This window comes from Cornus florida, unplaced genomic scaffold (genome assembly GCF_030987335.1).
Source record: "Cornus florida cultivar Cherokee Brave unplaced genomic scaffold, ASM3098733v1 CherokeeBrave_3.0.0_Hap2_Chr04, whole genome shotgun sequence".
Lineage (NCBI taxonomy): Eukaryota > Viridiplantae > Streptophyta > Magnoliopsida > Cornales > Cornaceae > Cornus > Cornus florida.
In genome coordinates this window covers 90,653,736-90,670,910 of record NW_026775574.1, presented here as the reverse complement: position 1 = coordinate 90,670,910, position 17,175 = coordinate 90,653,736, and the positions used below count along the sequence as shown (strand labels likewise).

The 17,175-nt window shown below is 32.0% G+C and overlaps 3 protein-coding genes across 3 annotated transcripts; all 3 read left to right on the top strand.

Annotated features, from left to right (window-relative positions):
- Positions 1-3,547: 3,547 nt before the first annotated feature.
- LOC132302317 (stigma-specific STIG1-like protein 1) lies at positions 3,548-4,739 on the top strand. Its single transcript, XM_059799154.1, has one exon. It carries the CDS (start codon positions 4,074-4,076, stop codon positions 4,536-4,538), a length of 465 nt encoding a protein of 154 aa, XP_059655137.1. The 5' UTR covers positions 3,548-4,073; the 3' UTR covers positions 4,539-4,739.
- Positions 4,740-7,245: 2,506 nt separating this feature from the next.
- On the top strand, positions 7,246-7,947 carry LOC132302316 (stigma-specific STIG1-like protein 1). The gene has a single exon (XM_059799153.1). The coding sequence runs from the start codon at positions 7,291-7,293 to the stop codon at positions 7,759-7,761; it is 471 nt and encodes a 156-aa protein (XP_059655136.1). The 5' UTR covers positions 7,246-7,290; the 3' UTR covers positions 7,762-7,947.
- Positions 7,948-14,257: 6,310 nt separating this feature from the next.
- Positions 14,258-15,556, top strand: LOC132305338 (stemmadenine O-acetyltransferase-like). Its single transcript, XM_059802994.1, has one exon. The coding sequence runs from the start codon at positions 14,258-14,260 to the stop codon at positions 15,554-15,556; it is 1,299 nt and encodes a 432-aa protein (XP_059658977.1).
- The last annotated feature ends 1,619 nt before the right edge of the window (positions 15,557-17,175 follow it).

Here is a 17,175-nt window from a genome sequence, read left to right as displayed (position 1 = left end):
CTATGTTCTTCATTCGCCAAATCATCAACTAAACTCTCAGTTTGTGCATTATTCCTAAGAAATTTATGAATAACACCTTTTTGAGATTGAATCAATCTAAAAAAAAAAGATTTTTTTTTTTTTTTTTTTTTTTTTTTTTTTTTTTTTTTGCATACCCAGAGTCAAATTTTCTTGTAGACATAATTGTCAAAAATATTGAAATCTTAGAAATCTATATAACAGGAAACACAATAAACATAAAACTAAACTTAAAAAAAAAAAAAAAAATACTTTGCTGAAAGAAAATATAGATTACCTCAATAGCTCAATGATATGTCTTCAAGTGAAAAATTGCTCATGAGTTGTCTAAATGATATGATTTATAAAAAAAACAAAAATACCTTGTGAGATGTCTAAATAATATGTCTTCAAGTGAAGGATTGTTGGAATGGAAGTTTGGAACTCCTGTATTACAAATTTACAACAAATTCATTGAGTTCATAATTCACACAGAAGAATAAGACAAATTAAATCAAAATAACAAATTTCACTAACAACGAGCCTAACAAAGAGGCCTAATATTACTTTTAGAAGCATCAAATGATCAATATGATGATGGTATGGGAGAAATCTGTCTAAGACTCCTATTAATTTTTTTTTTTATAATAATTATTATTATTTTTTTAGCATATTTTTCACCTGGAAAGTGATTTGATCTACAAGGGAATCAAAGAGATGACAACCAAAGTCCCATTTCAAAGCTACCTCATTGTTTTGTAATTTGTTTGGGCTGATTTTAGGAAGGAGTTTATGAAGGTGCTGTCCACTTGGAAGAGCTTAACATCCTGTTAAGTAGAAGGTATGTTTTAATTCCTCTACCATATATGTCATTCACTTTTTGGCCATTCATCTGAAATTTAGTCCTTTGGGGGTTGGAAAAAGTGAAAAGATTGGCAGTTTAATAATATTGCTTATAATTTTAGCAAGTAATCACTTATCAAAATTCAACAGTTGTCCTGAATATTGGGACGAGCGGCTTCAAATGGAGAGAATAGAGCGAGTTTGGCAGGTAAAGGGGCATTGGGAGTTCCAGTGCCGAGCATTCATGGGTGTCTAACTAAATAGGCAAAATACTGATCGAGGACTAGTCTTGTCAACACCATTTTCTTTTAATTAATGGGCTTCCCGCTGCACACAAACTATATTGATATTTGTCGCTGGTGCAATTACATAAATTCCAATTGTTAAATATGACTATTAGAATTTAGAAAGCACATACCCAAGAATGGTAAGGAGGCAGATTCTCCAGAGAGAGAGATTGAATGGAGGAAGTGAATTTTCCTATAATTAAAGATTCAAATAATTAATAAGACATATTTAGTGTGTGTCAGTGTGTGTGTATATATAATATATATGTGTGTATGTATTAGAAAAAGTAATGTGATGGGTGAGAGAGAGAGAGACCTGTGGAAGAAGAAGGCAAAGGGCAAGCCGGCAAGAGAGGAGATGATGTGATGACAGTGATGTTTTCAATTTTCTGTTTTGAACTTTTGATTTTTGTGTTGCAATTATAGTCTTCAGTCTTGCAGAGACACAGAGAGAGAGAGAGAGAGAGAGAGAGATAGAGGGTAACGGGTAAGCTTGAGAGTTGAGAGACTGTTGCAATTCTTGAGAAGAAGAAGATAATGCGGGTTCAGATCATCAGATGCTTTGCTGGTATATATATATATCTATATATATATATATATTTTTTTGTGGCCCATCATTGATAGGCCTATAAATTTTGAGGCCCTTTAAAACATTTGCTGTATCTAGTTAATTTTTTTTTTTTTGTTTTTTTGGTGGTCCATCATGCATGGGCCTCAAAATTTTGAGGCCCCTTAAAATCTGAGGCCCTAGGCGATCGCCTTGGTCGACCAGGGCCAGGGCCGACCCTGATTGGCTGTTATGCATTAAGGATGGGTCATGTTCACTACCGAAATTGGTCTGATTGGATCATGGAATAGAAAAATCAGCTACAATCTTGATTCTATAGTTGGGCTAACACAAAAAAAGGCAGTGTTTGGCTAAACTTATGACTTACCTCCAAAGTGGTTTAAATTAAACATGATTGGAATTGTACACATGACGTTTGGCCATTGCAACATCCACATCATACTGCTTTATGTAGTTGTGTACATGTAGTACACTTGATGAGATGGAACAGGATAAGTGGGTCCCAATTTTTGCATTTCACACCCTGATTAGTATTGAAATTCTTTGATCCAAAGTCGCGTTGAAGACCTGCCAAACATGGAAAGTCAAGACGCCCCAAAGACGTGAACGCAATCTAAATAGGCCGCGAAGGACTCTAAAAATAAGTGCTTCTGTAACTGATTTCTTAAAATTGTAGAAAAACCGTTAGTCTGATTGAAACGTGGGCTTTGATTCGGCCAACTAAATTAATCCGGCCCACCTAATTTGACATTTTAATCTTGCCAAAGTCAGCTCCATTTTTTGATTTTTGATTTTTTTGAATGCCGTCGTACGAGTTCTTAATACACATATATATATAATCATTGATTAAGCAAATACCAATTATGTGGTCACTTTTTAAAGTTTTGTTATGGAAGCTGTAAAATAGAGGAACACAAAAGCCAACTTTAGAGGTCACCCAATAGAGGTGAAAGGGGATGAAGTAACACCAGAGGCGTCCCAAAGGCCAACTGTGTGTGTATATATTTATATATATATATATGTAATATGTATATATACATATGTAACATGTATATATACATATACTAGGGTTTAGGATACTTAAAAAAAAATTGAACTCTCAATTTTTTATTTTAAAAGGTAAAGAAGTACTAGACTACACAACTTTTGATAATATCATATTATATAATGAATATACTCAACCAATATAAAGTCTAAGAGTTTGTTTGATATGTGCCTACTGATGAATTTGAATTTGGTAAGGCACAACAATGATACCAAAATGAATTCCGAGGGGATGAAATTGTTGGTTTATAACCACATAATTAATTATAAGGTAGAGGTATTCGAACTTGATTCTCCTTCCAGTTCAGGCTAGGGCTTGAAATCGAGCTGATCTCAAGTGGGTTCATGTAATCGGATTTTTATTTTAATGTCACGATTCATATCCAAATCTAAATTTGTATCCAATCAATTCTAATCAATATAGTTTAAACTTGATTCAAATAGGAGTAAAACATATTTGCATATCTCGGGGTAAAATTTGATCCATTTAAAAAAATCAAAATTCATGTTCAACTTGAATGCTCGATGCATGGATTTTTCAAAGAAAGTTTATATCTGATTTGTTATTAAATTTTGATTCAAAATTAAAATCCAAGGCAATTAAAATGGATTTCAAATTAAATTGCATCTTGGATCAAACCCACTTCTTTTAAGGCCCTACTAATAACACCTTTCTAATTACCAAAACAAATGGGAAAAAAACATTGAGACCAAAGTTTGGTTTGAGTCCTTCCCCTTTTCAAAGGAAAGGTAAAGGTTCAAATTTCGGTCAAGTATTTTACCTTAAAGAAAAAGATAAAAAAATCTTAATAGATGATCTGAAGCATTTATGCACTCATTCTGTTTTTAATCACCATGTCAAATAGATAATTTTTTTTTTTTTTTATCACTAATAGACTATAATTTAGTAATATTTTCCCACATTTGATAAGTGTAGAAGTTTATTGCCATGGTATTAAAAAAATAAAAAAAAAAAAAAATTAAAGAAAAATTTATAGCTAATACGGAAATTTCTGGTGACTAACATATAATATACCACATGCTGTATATACACCACAATTTTATGGTTCATCCCCTTTTCATCATTTTCCATTATTCCATTTGAGCTTGGAATTAATTTTCTCAAGCCTAACTTTCTTTTAGTTGAAAAATATATGCAACAATTGATAAGGACTACCATTAACCAACAAAAATCACAAATATAGCTAGCTAGATCTCTAGGGTTTTGTCTATAAATACCTTGCCATGCATCCTTTCATTGTTCTCATTAAGAACTAAATATTCTTATCATCTCTCTCATCTCTCTATCACGCATAGATCCAACCTTGCATTCTATGGAGTCATCAAAGATTTGGTTTGTCTTACTTGTATTGATGGCCACAACCATCACTCTCTTTGCAACACCAACTAGTGAACTAGAATCACTTGTCCATGTTAAGGAAGATGATGCTTCTTCTTACTTTCATTTTCATGAAAGCCAGGAACCATCTTCTCTGAGAGGAACTGCTCGCTTTCTTGCCGGCCAGGGTCCCCGTGCCACCACCATGACATGCGACAAGTACCCTAGAGTTTGTGCAGCCAAGGGCAGTCCCGGCCGGGACTGCTGCAACAAGCAATGCGTTAATGTGATGAGTGATGAGCTTAACTGCGGGAAGTGTGGGAAGAAGTGCAAGTACTCGGAGTTATGTTGCCAAGGCCAATGTGTGAATCCATCTGTGGATGAGAAGAATTGTGGGAAGTGCAACAAGAAGTGCAAGAAAGGAAGCTCATGCGTGTATGGGATGTGCAGCTACGCTTAGAATTTAGAAATGCTTGTTACATCTTCTAGCATTCACGTTATATATACATATATCCATCTATCTATTTTATGTGTATGTGCGTATATCTGTGTGTCCATGTCTTCATAATTTTAGTTAAATTTATTGTTAATCCTACGGGAGTTGTGTTCACCATTATTACGTGAAATAATAAAAGCAAGTCATCGAACGAGTTGTATTCGATCACCATTATTATTGTTCACCATTATTGTTATATATACATATTGGTTGTAATTAGGAGGAGGATCAGTGGTGAATATGTACGGCTGAATTTATAAATTTACTTTATAATTAAGATTAATTATTTAAACCTATTTCTTTTTCCAAAATTATTTACTTTTTTGGATAAATAAAATAAACTACTCAAATTCAAATTAAGTGGGTGTACCGGTATCAACTCATTCAATTTCAAAATAGATTTGTTATAGATTATTTAGAAATGAAGAGGTTTTTGAGAAACCGGTATCAACTCATTCAATTTCAAAATAGATGTATTATAGATTATTTAGAAATGAAGAGGTTTTTGAGAAAAAATGACCGCTTTACTAATGAAAATTCTAGTGGGAGAAAATAAGACTACCATATCGCACTTCTCCCACCTCTTTAACGTAAAATTCAAGAATACCCTACACATATATACAAAATACTAAAAAGCCAGAAAAAAAAAAAAAAAATCCTCCTTGATATTCTATATTTTTCTATTCCAATTTTATTCACATGACCCATCATAAATACTCTACAAAACTCTATATAACTAACATAATTACAGAATTCTCTAGAATATCCATGCCATATGATCATTCTGTGAATATAAGTTAGACAATCTATACAATGAAAATAATTACAAAATTTTCTAGAATGTCGATGCCATATGATCATTCTGTGAATCAAAGTTAGACAAGGGGTAACAATTCACTAGCTACTCAATCCACGTGACAAGAGTAAAACAATTTTTATTGTTTTAGTCCTTCGACAGTTCGACAGCCCAATTGAAACCTATTGGTCAACCATGCAAAGCAAGTCCAATATTTTAATTAATAAATAGAAGTCAAAACATTAGAATATATTGAGCATTGAAGTGCCCAAAATGAGAAATATATTATTGATTAATACATTATTTATAATTAATAATATAATACAAATATATATATATATATATTATGGACTTGATCCGGTCAGACTGGTCTAATTAAAAGACCATTTTTTATTTTTCGTTGCAAGAACTTGTACATACAACAGGATAATATGAGGTAACATCTGAGCTAAACTTATACTGTTGGTGACGTAAAGTAAAAAACTTTACCTCTATTATCACACAAGATTTGCCATCCTACAAGTAGTAAATTGCATATTTTCATATATTCTCTTGACGAAGTAGTACTAATTAATTAAGGAATAAACATGTAAATATGTATTTTTCACACTTTAGATTTGCAATCCATTAATTAGTTAATTGTTGTAAAATTAAATAGAAAATATAAGAAAAATATCAAATACACAATTTTATTTGGTTCACCCAAAATCGGGGTAACGTCTAAATAAATACGCTCACATTAGAACAACATAACAAGTGCAAAAATTATCAAAATACTCTTTAAAAAAATTATGAGTTAGAATTTGATGTAAAGTATATATCAGGTTCCACACTACCCATAACCAAATTCATCGATCCTATATCATGCACACGAAATGATCGATCTTTCTCCAAACGCATATTTTATGTTTGGGAACTTCCCATTTGTGTTATCCGTCCTCCTTAAATTTATTTAATTTCGAGACAAATCAACCATTTTTCTGTTGTTGAGATCACTGAATAATTAACCATTACATAACAGTCCAATGATTTTTGAAATACAGACAGACAAGCAGCTGTGCTGGGTGGGCTTAAGTTACTTTTGTGTGATTGTCCATGCAATGGCTTAGGCCTGCTTTCTGGTTTATATTCTCTTGGTGATTAAGTAGTACTAAGTCAGCATTGAGGGAACAATCTTTGTCCCAAGACTTTAGTCACCACCGAACTCACAAATCCGTGCCTGTTTAGTATTTGCTTACTCACCTTTTTTTTTTTTTTTTTTTCTTTTTTACAAATTTGATACAATTTAAAATGATATGTGTTTATTTGAATTCAAAATACATATAAGAGAGAGAAAATTAATTGTTTTTTAATTCACAGTTTAAATTTAAGATAAACACATATAATTTTATTATATTTGTGCCTCGTCAATAATAAGATGGAGAATTCTATTCTCCAATGACTAAGTATTGATCTGTTTCGAAACTGTCAGTCTTTAATTTCTTTAACTAAATATATAAAAGAAAAATATCATTTGACTTGTCCACCAATAAACAATTGTAATTAGTTATTGATAGCTCAAGGGAAACAATTGTTTAGATTAATTAGAGAAATCAAAACAAGGGCAGTCCATGTACGGATGTAGAGGTAGAGGTCTACCTACCAACCTATACATATAAGTATTATAAGATAAGGGTTGAATTCTACGTCGTTTCCTAATCTGGAGTAGTACATACAAAATTTCTTTGTAAGCCTAACTTTTACCTAAATTATATGTGAAACCGTAGAATAAGACCACTCCACTAACAATAAACAACGTACTATAACCTTTTACCATACTATAAATACCCTTGTTATCAACTTCCATTCTCCACACAAACCATTCTTCATTTATTTCTACATTGCAAATCTCTGTCTCATACAAACAAAAAATCAACAACAATGAAGTGCCTAAAGGTTTTTTTGGTGTTGGTAATGCTAATGGCTTTGGCTACAACTCTTTTAGCAACACCTACAGAAGAAGAGGTGTTTATTGATGGTGATGATGAAGATTCTCAAACTGATAATTTTGATGCATCTCTCCCTGAAAGCGAAGAAGTACTGCCAGCATCTCTTCGAGGGACTGGACGTTTTCTTGCCCAAACACCGCGCGTGACAATGACATGCAACAAGTACCCTAGAGTATGTCGCGCCAAGGGCAGTCCGGGGCCAGATTGCTGCAAAAAGAAATGTGTGAATGTGAAGACAGACAGACTCAATTGCGGCATGTGTGGGAAGAAATGCAAGTACTCGGAGATATGTTGCAACGGTGTGTGTGTGAACCCATTGTCCAACAAGAAGCACTGTGGAGGGTGCAACATTAAGTGCAAGAAAGGGAGCTCATGTGTATATGGAATGTGCAGCTATGCCTAGAAATGATATATACACTTAGAAATTAGAATTGTTTTGTTAGAGCTATAGGGAGTCCATTTAATTTGCATGTCAATGTCGGTAGCTACTAAAGGAAAGCCATCACAGCAATTTGATGGGCTTTGCTGATGATTTATTATTCTTTCGATTAGTTTATGTAGTCGCAGTCAAAATCGCTTTGTTCTTTTAGTTGAATTTTCATATTCCTCATTATTAATTAAAGAGAAATGTTGCGTCACTGGAACATTTGTATCCAATACTATGTTTTGCCTTTTTCTTTTAGAATTAATGTTTACCTAATGATATAATATAATATTTGATGCATTGCCATGACTTGTCTATGTCAAGGAATGATGCTTCTTATGACTTTCATTTTCTTGACGGAAATGCCATTAGTTGGATATTATGAGGCATCACAAATAGAAAAAAGGCAATGTGAATACATAGATGTACAAATCCAAAAAATTGACCCATTATTCATTAATGATAAGTCCAAGAGTTATATCCAAACTATCAAGAGAGGTGGGTATAATTTATTAAATATTTAATATAAGTTCGTGGGTTATTTTTAATATGTTATTTTGATAAAAATTGAAAAGAATATTTATTGAAAAATAATTTAAAGAGTATGAACAATTTTTCAAAATGTATTTGTTTATTATGTTGTAATTAAAGAATAGTTCTTACTCTACCAAATATTCGTGTGGAAGATTTGAAGTCACAACTTCGTCTCGATGAAGTATCTTGCATATTATTTTAATTTCTATAGTTTTTAAATGGAAAAATTTTCCATTTGTGGTATCTTAGTTACTGATATGCTATTTAACATGTAAAAAATTATGGCTACGCCAAAGGTAAATAACTTTGACATACTAGGGAATTGTTATCATATTTGAAAATTTTGAAGAAAAAAAAATAATCTTCACTCATTGATAGGAATCCTTTGCAAAAGACATGCGTATTTATACAAGAATTATCCAAATAGAAAAAGAAAAAGAAAAAACTATTAGAATATCTACAATAATGGTTAGAATACTCTAGAAAAATATAATAGATTTACTTATATATATATATATATATATATATATATATAATACCTACGATAATTGAAAAAAGAGAGATTCTTTAAAAAAAAATATGGCAAACCAAATTGCTATGTCGTATTTTGAATTAGCACATAATACATATCAGTTGTTAAATTATCGCATTCCACTTTCTAGATAACCACATTCGATAAGCGAGTTCAGTTGGAATATTGTAGACACCAAACAATTAGAACTTTTAAAAGAAAGACATAAGACAAAAATTGTAAAGCTACTCAAATTGGTATCACTAAGTGTTCGCTGGTATTTGTAAACAGAATATTTATTGTAGGCTATAATATAATTTGTAGACACCATGGTTTGAAATTTTTTATCTTTTTATTGTTAAAGATTCCCCTCTCACATAATTTTCCGAGTCCGTTCCTACTGCTGGACATCTCTATCGGCCACTCCTCGCTGCAGTCAATCTCCTCGACATGATTTTCATCGTTTCATTTTGAATACTTTAAAAACCCTAACCATCATTTTCGGTCATGATCATGCCTTGCACTCCTCAATTCGATCTATTACTCATGGCAAAAAGGAAGCGGATGTTAATGCATTCAGCCATTCAGAGTTGGTATGTTTTTGAGAAAAAATGTCAAAAGGAAATAAAGTTGAAGAGTGAGGTTAGAGAAAACAAATAGTAATCAGCTTGTTATATTTGCATTTTATAAATAAAATTAGATCATTAAGCAGGTTAAAAATAGATTATACAATACATGGACTATGTCATAGCCATGTCAAGATGATTTGGTATGATTATTAAAAGAGTTGCATGGGTAACTTTTAACTTGAGACAACTTCTTAGCACGGTTTGTCATTTCAATATCTTTCCTTTTAATCCGTTAAAAGTCATATGAATTGAACTGGATGGCCCAAATAATTTAACCAATTTAATAAGTAAATGGACAGCAATAAATTTATGTCAAGGAGCATTGAATCAATGTTTTAAAACATATATATATATATATATATATATATATAGATATATATATATATATATAGATATATATAGGAGAGGGAGAGTTAACTCTAATTTGAAAATATTAATTTAGTGCTGTGAAATGATATACACGTATGTAAACCAATGCGTCAAAATATCATTATTATTATTTTGATAAGGATTAGTATTGTTTCAAGTTAAAAATCTTGCATTATATTTGTTTTTTGTACAAGAACTTAGAGTATCTCCAGCCGTATGTTAAAATACTCTTTTATATAAAATATATACTGATTGTCACATTGTCAATGTGTAAAATTATTGTGTATTTTACACAACTTTTTTACACAGTCACACCAACATATTTTCTTTTTACTCTCTCTTTCGCATTCAATTAATAAATCAACCATATATTAAGTAGGTTTGTATAAATTATGTGGAAATTATGTGGGGTACAGATATGACACTGATTGATTATTATTTTGGAATATATTTTGACACAAAAGGTATAAAACGGCTGGAGCTAAAAATAAGTAATTAAAATTTTTTATGTAAATCTATTATGACACATAAATTTATACAATAAATAAAGCACAACGGTTGAAAATACTCTTACTTGACAAAAACCCTAATTTGGAAACAAAACTTCTGTAATGAAATTTTGTAAAAGGTGATGTGCCAATGCCTAGTGAGTAGTGACAGCATTATCCAAAGAACATTCCGTACGTATAAAAATTTTGTTAAATTTTTTGACCACTTGATTAGGAATTGCACTCAAATATAATTTGAAAAATCCCTTCCTCACTTATATATATATATATATATATATATATATATTTATATACCAAAAATAGGAATATATGAAATTGGAGGGTAGGTCCTTTGGTCGACACACAAAACAAAACAGTTAATTTTTTTGTTAGGTACCTATTTACATGCACATTTCACAAATTACTAGTTACGAGTTTTCGAGGGATAAGGAGGAGAGGATATTCCATTAGGTTAATGGAAGTCGTGTTGTAGTACAGGAGAAAGAGAACATTAATATTTTATAGTTCTCTCAAATGTAATGTATGGTAACAATAACAACATGGTTGCTCAAATGTAATGTTGTATGAGTTTCACAATAACCACATGGTTGCTCAAATGTAATGTTTTATGGCTTTACATAGTTAACGTACCACATGGTTGCACAAGTAGTGTAATGTTATATGACTTTACATAGAGTTATAGCAAATGTATAATTTTGGTAACAAGAACCACATGGTTGCACAAATGTAATGTTTTATGACTTCAGTGGTATCAAGAACTTGATAATACACAAATTACAACCACATAATGTAATGTTTTATGACTCCAATAGTAACAACAACTTGATAATACCCAAATTACTAAATACTAAATACTAACCATGGTTGCGTTCACAAATATAATGTCTTGTCATAGTTTTTTCAAGAACTAAATGATAGAAAGTGTAGAGTATGATAATCCGATAATACGTAATAAGAAGATTGATGTTGTGATCTATTTTTAATGCTCCGGCCTAGAGTTTCATGAGTAATCTAATTACCCTCGTGGACCACAAAGAAGTTGTATCGCTCATGACCAGACCTTGGTCAGCCTAAGCACCATATTGGGGTATTATTGTATTTTCAGTCACACTTATATGTAATAGTAGACTTAGGAGTCCTAATGCATCTGATTGAGATGATATCACTGTAATGTTATCGACATTATTCTTTTCTTACATAAATTTAGTCTGATGTGCGAAACTTTAGTAATCCAAAAACAAAGTAAATTAAAGTTTTTTTTGTTTGGACTTAAAATGTTTTCTAAATAAAACTTTTCATGTAAAATGTTTACTTTATTTTTCTTTTTAGATATTCATTTTTCTTTTTAGATATTTGGTAATAGCTAACTTTCTTTTCTTCAATATTCCTCACCAATAGGGAATAGGACTTCCTAAACCATCCTACCCTCTCTCTATGCTAAACCAACCTTCCCTTTCCTTCTCGTTACTCTCTCTCTCCACTCTCTTTATACCAGAACATGCTCTCGACCCAAATCTGTTCCCCTTCTCTCTTCTTCTCAGTCTCCACTCTTCATTCTATTTCTTTTCGCTCTCTAAGAAAACAAACTCTTTCTCTCTCTACCCAAAACTATCTTTCTCAATGCTGTACAAATTCTATTCTCATTCACAATACTTTCTCTCCTCTCACTCTGTGGGAAAACAATCACTTTCTCGACAATTCAAATTTGTGTTTCTTTTTTTCTCTCATCTCACTCTATGTATACATTACTAAGATTAAAATATTTTTAGATTGGGATGATTAAAAAAGATTAGTTGTTAGAGGGACATATGTACTCAATAACAATATAGATGATTAGATGACCAAAGGTAACATGTGGAAAATGACTTACCGAAACATTTTTGGTAAATCATTGTCAATCATTTGGGGTAAAATAGTTTATATGAAAAATAATTTTCTACCCTTGGAGTCACCCAAATATCAGAAAATGAGAAAAATGATTTTCAAAAAATATTTTAGTATGAAAACACAATTAATATGCTAATATAACTAATTTATGCAAATAACAACAAAGATTAGGTCTTACTATATAGGTATTACACTGAAAAAATAATCCTTTTATTATCACAATATTTACAATGTCTAGAACATTCATTTATTTTTTTCATAGTTATAGCATATTTGTCAATTCTTAAAACGTAGGACAATAGAAATTGATATAAATTATTTGTAATTGAAAATAATTCTTAAAACTAATTTAATTTGATGGAAACTAATTAATAGGGAGACGATATTTGCACTCCACTTCTCTACATCTACACTGCACTTTTTTTTTTTTTTTTTTTTTTCTTTGAAGTGAATGACAAAAAAGTTCATAAACTAATTAAGGCATCATATTTTATTTCATTATACCCTAGCTACTCTTTGTACTATAAATTTTCTTCTTCTTCTTTTTTTTTTTTTTAATACTTAATTGACTAGTTTTGTCTTGTTCTATCTGTTTTGTTTTGTTTTTTAAGGAGCCTAAAACCAATTGTAATCCATTACAAGCCTCTCTCTCTCTCGCCACTCTCTACCCAATTTACAAACAACAAAATCTCTCATTTATATTAGAGGTTTGATTGTTGATGGGGTTACAACTTCTACTGTTCCTTCAATAGGGTTCAGTCGGAGTCAAAGACCTTCTGCATCTCCAGTGCTAGCTTTTAATGCGATTAGTGTGGTTGTTGATCTTGGTGATGGGTTGGCATCCAAACACAACTAAGCAACACCTTATTTCACTGGGATGCATATGCGCTCTCTCTATATATTCTTCTTTCTATTTTATTTCTGTATAATCAGTAGTGGAGTCAGGAATCACAATTTAGGGGTTGAACCAAAAAAAAAAAAAAATTAAAAAATGAAGTTCAATCCGGTGCATGAGACTCTTCTCATTATAGAGTTCTTGCCGAACTAATACTATATAATTTAAAATTGAAAATTTTATAAATCAATTTTAATACAATTGTTTATATTATATTATTCTTATTATTATATATTGAGAAAAATAATACAGTTCTAAATATGAGAAAAATTAACCTAAATAAGTAATTATGAAAACTAATATGAAAAAAAATAAATAAATAAAGAAGAGGAAGAGATGAATCATAGGTAAAATTTTTTTTGTAAACTCAGTGACAAAATGGTGAATAATTATTGAACAAAAAAAGATTGTATGACCGCAATAAGAAAAAGAAAAAAGAAGAGATGTTGACACAACACTCTAATTCAATGGCAATGACTGTAACATCCATTTCTTCCACACTTCATATGTACTTTATTAACTACAATTTATTTTTTCTATGTCGTTTAGATTCCTATTATAAAGGTTGTTTTTTTTTTTTTTTTTTTTTTTTTTTTTTCTCTCTCTCTAAAATTGATATTTAGTCCTTAGCTATGTAGCTACATAATTTTAGAACGTCTAAATTGAATGAAGAAGATAGAAAAATCGTACACCATGTAGCATTGATATATAATAGAATACTGTTTCTAGTATTTTTTTTATGCTTCTAATATTATTTCAATATACTCACAAATAACATATTCTATTAAACTTTGCAATCTCGTTTGCTTATATATAGTAGGAATACCAATTGGAAATCTTGAAGATATCACACACACGAATTGTGGAGAGGAGAGGGAGAAGGGTACATGATTGTGATATTTGAAAAAAATTATTATGTATTTATTTATAAAATTAGGAATAGAAGTGTCATATAGATAAATAGAGTACGAATACCGCCTCCCAATTAATATAACTTTTATATTTAAAATTGAATGTGTGGGTCCCTAAAGAGGCTGGCCTCTTTCAATCCACTCCTTGTTAGACTCTATATAAGAGAGATCACATTCCCATTAAAATTACACAAAACAAACATCAACTTTAGGTAGCAAAAGGCGGGAAGATGGTGGGAAGTTATGTTGAGGTGCTTTCTAAAGAGATGATAAAACCATCGTCTCCAACCCCCCATCACCTTAGAAACCTAAAGCTTTCATTCTTAGACCAAATTGCACCACCAGTTTATGTCCCTCTCATTTTCTTCTATCAAACTGAGATAGGCCAAAGTATTGATCATGCCCAAAAATCTCAATCACTAAAACTATCTTTATCAGGAACCCTAACTCACTTTTATCCGTTAGCCGGAATGATAAAAAATGATGGTACTATTGATTGTAATGATGCTGGAGTTGAGTTTATTGAAGCTCAAGTCCATTCTCATCTTTCACAAGTTATAGAAAAGCCTGATGTTGAAGAGCTAAAAAAATACCTTCCTATTGACCCTTATGGTACTAGGGCTGAAATGGCTAAGGAACCACTCCTATCTATCCAAATCAATTTCTTTGATTATGGTGGGATGGCTATTGGTGTGTGTATTTCACACAACATAGCTGATGGATTGTCTTTAGTCACATTCATCAATGCATGGGCTGCCACGTCTCGTGGAGCTAGCAAACTTGTGCGCCCTAATTTCGATTTGGCGTGCCATTTCCCACCTAGGGACTCACTAGGGTTTATGCCAATGGCAAGCGTCACGAAAGAAAAGATCGTGACAAGAAGGTTCATATTCGATAAGATGAGGTTAGCAACATTGAAAGAGGTCGCTTCCTCACCTTTTGGATCAGAAGTGAAGGATCCCACTCGTGTTGAAGCTGTCTCAGCTTTCATCTGGTGGCAATTCATGAAGGTGTCCAAAGTTAAGCTCGATACAAAAAAGATGTTTGCTGCAGTCCATGCTGTGAACATGAGACCCCAGATGAAGCCACCCCTCCCAGACCACTCCTTTGGAAATGTTTGGACTTACGCCACTGCGTTATCAACATCTAAGGGTAAGCAAGATTACCATGACCTAGTGAGCCTGCTGAGGGGTGCAATAAGAAAAATCGACGTTGATCATGTGAAGAAAGTACAAAATGGAGATTGGTACATGAAAGATCTCAAAAGGGTAAAAGAGAATTTATGCAAGGGTGATTTAGAGTTTTGTAATTTTAGTAGTTGGTGTAGATTTCCTATGTATGAGGTTGACTATGGTTGGGGTAAGCCAGTTTGGGTATGCACCACAACTATGCCTTTCAAGAATCTGGTGATTTTGATGAGTACTAGTTGTGGGGAGGGAATAGAGGCATGGGTGAGCATGGTTGAAGATGACATGGCCATGTTTGAACATGATCATCTCTCGGTGCATGCCACTAAAATGGATTCTTAAAAACTTAGATGGTGATAATAAGGGAGGTATCTAGTTTAGTCCAACGATTTACCATCTTATTTATAAGTGTGCAATATTTGACTTCTTCCCTAGCTAGCTATTAGAATAAATGTGTATGCTTGTGTTTCAAAATTTACCTAAAATAATGGTATTGGCATGCATGTACACTTCTCAATCAATAAAAACACTTTCCCATATATCTTCACTTTTCTTCTTTTTCTTTTTTCTTTTTCATATAATTTCTTATATTTTTAGGGGTTTTCTGACTCTATAAATGTGCTTATGTTCAGGAACATAAATGAGTCACACCAGCTTATATTCACGAACCTACATGAGCTGAGCTCAACACTATTTGGGATTGGCTCGCTCGTTTACTAAACGAACCTAAAAAATGATTCTGCTCATTTACTTAACGAACAAATCCGAACCGAACCCTAAAGGAGCTGAACTCGAGTTGTTCATGAACAACTCGGTTTTGTTGCAGCGCTAGCACAAGGGCTTGAAATCAGAAATATCTTTTACATGTAGTATTTGCATTCCTGATTATGTGGTTAAAGGCATGGAGAGGGAGGGGAACTGTTACAACGTGTATTGTCTTTCCATCCAATCATGCATATTCTGTTTCATACATGATTAATACATGAGGAGTTGTTGTTCAGTTCTAGAAGTCTTTACGATGTGATAGAAATATGCTTGAATATTAATTTTGATTTGTTAAGAATTGGAGAGAGCTAGAAATAAAAGAGAATAAGTAATCGGTTATTTGGCTCTGAGGACATAACAATTCAAGGATATGGTACCAAACCCTCCCCCATTTCACTGAAAAAATAAAAAATAAAAAATTACCCTCCAATTCTTTGAGACAAGCACAAGTGCACAAGTGAGACTTTCTAAAGAGGAAAGGCTCGTGATACATACCTAGGCACCCAGAGACGAGGAAGGGTGCAGTAAACGACAAAATGTTCGAGTAAAGGCTCACGATAGATATATACCTAAGCGCCTAGAGACGAGGAAGGGTGCAGTAAACAAAAAAATGTTTTAGAGATCGAGTGAAAAAAAAGCATAGATTCAGAGATTTCCGAATATGTCAACCTTGTTTATTGTTTATAGTGAACTCCATCTGGAAAAGTTATTCAGTGGACTGATGAAGGAATATGCAATGTCAACTTCCCGGTTCAAGTTATTGAAATATATATTCTATATATGTATTACACATATATAGAATATATATTTCAATACAAGTTCCCTAATTGGCAAGCAAAAGTAAAGAATAAAGAGGGAAAAAAAGACCATAACTTCATCTAGTTAGTTGGCAGCAACTCCTAATTTTTCTCATATAGGATGGTTTGATGAACCCTGTGGATATATTTATCAAATATCGATACAAGAGGGTGTCAAGTACATGGAAGTTTTTGTTCTAAGCATAGAACAGTTCGTGCAAAAAATATGTTTTCAAATGTTTCAAGTATACAACAATTGATAGCCAAACAAAGCTATTGTGTTTAATTGATAACTAAGCATAGTTGTGCTTATTCATTGTCCTTGTTAAATTGGCTTCTACTTTTTATTATTATTATTATTTTTTTGTATGATTGCATGAGAACATATCTTTTAAAGAT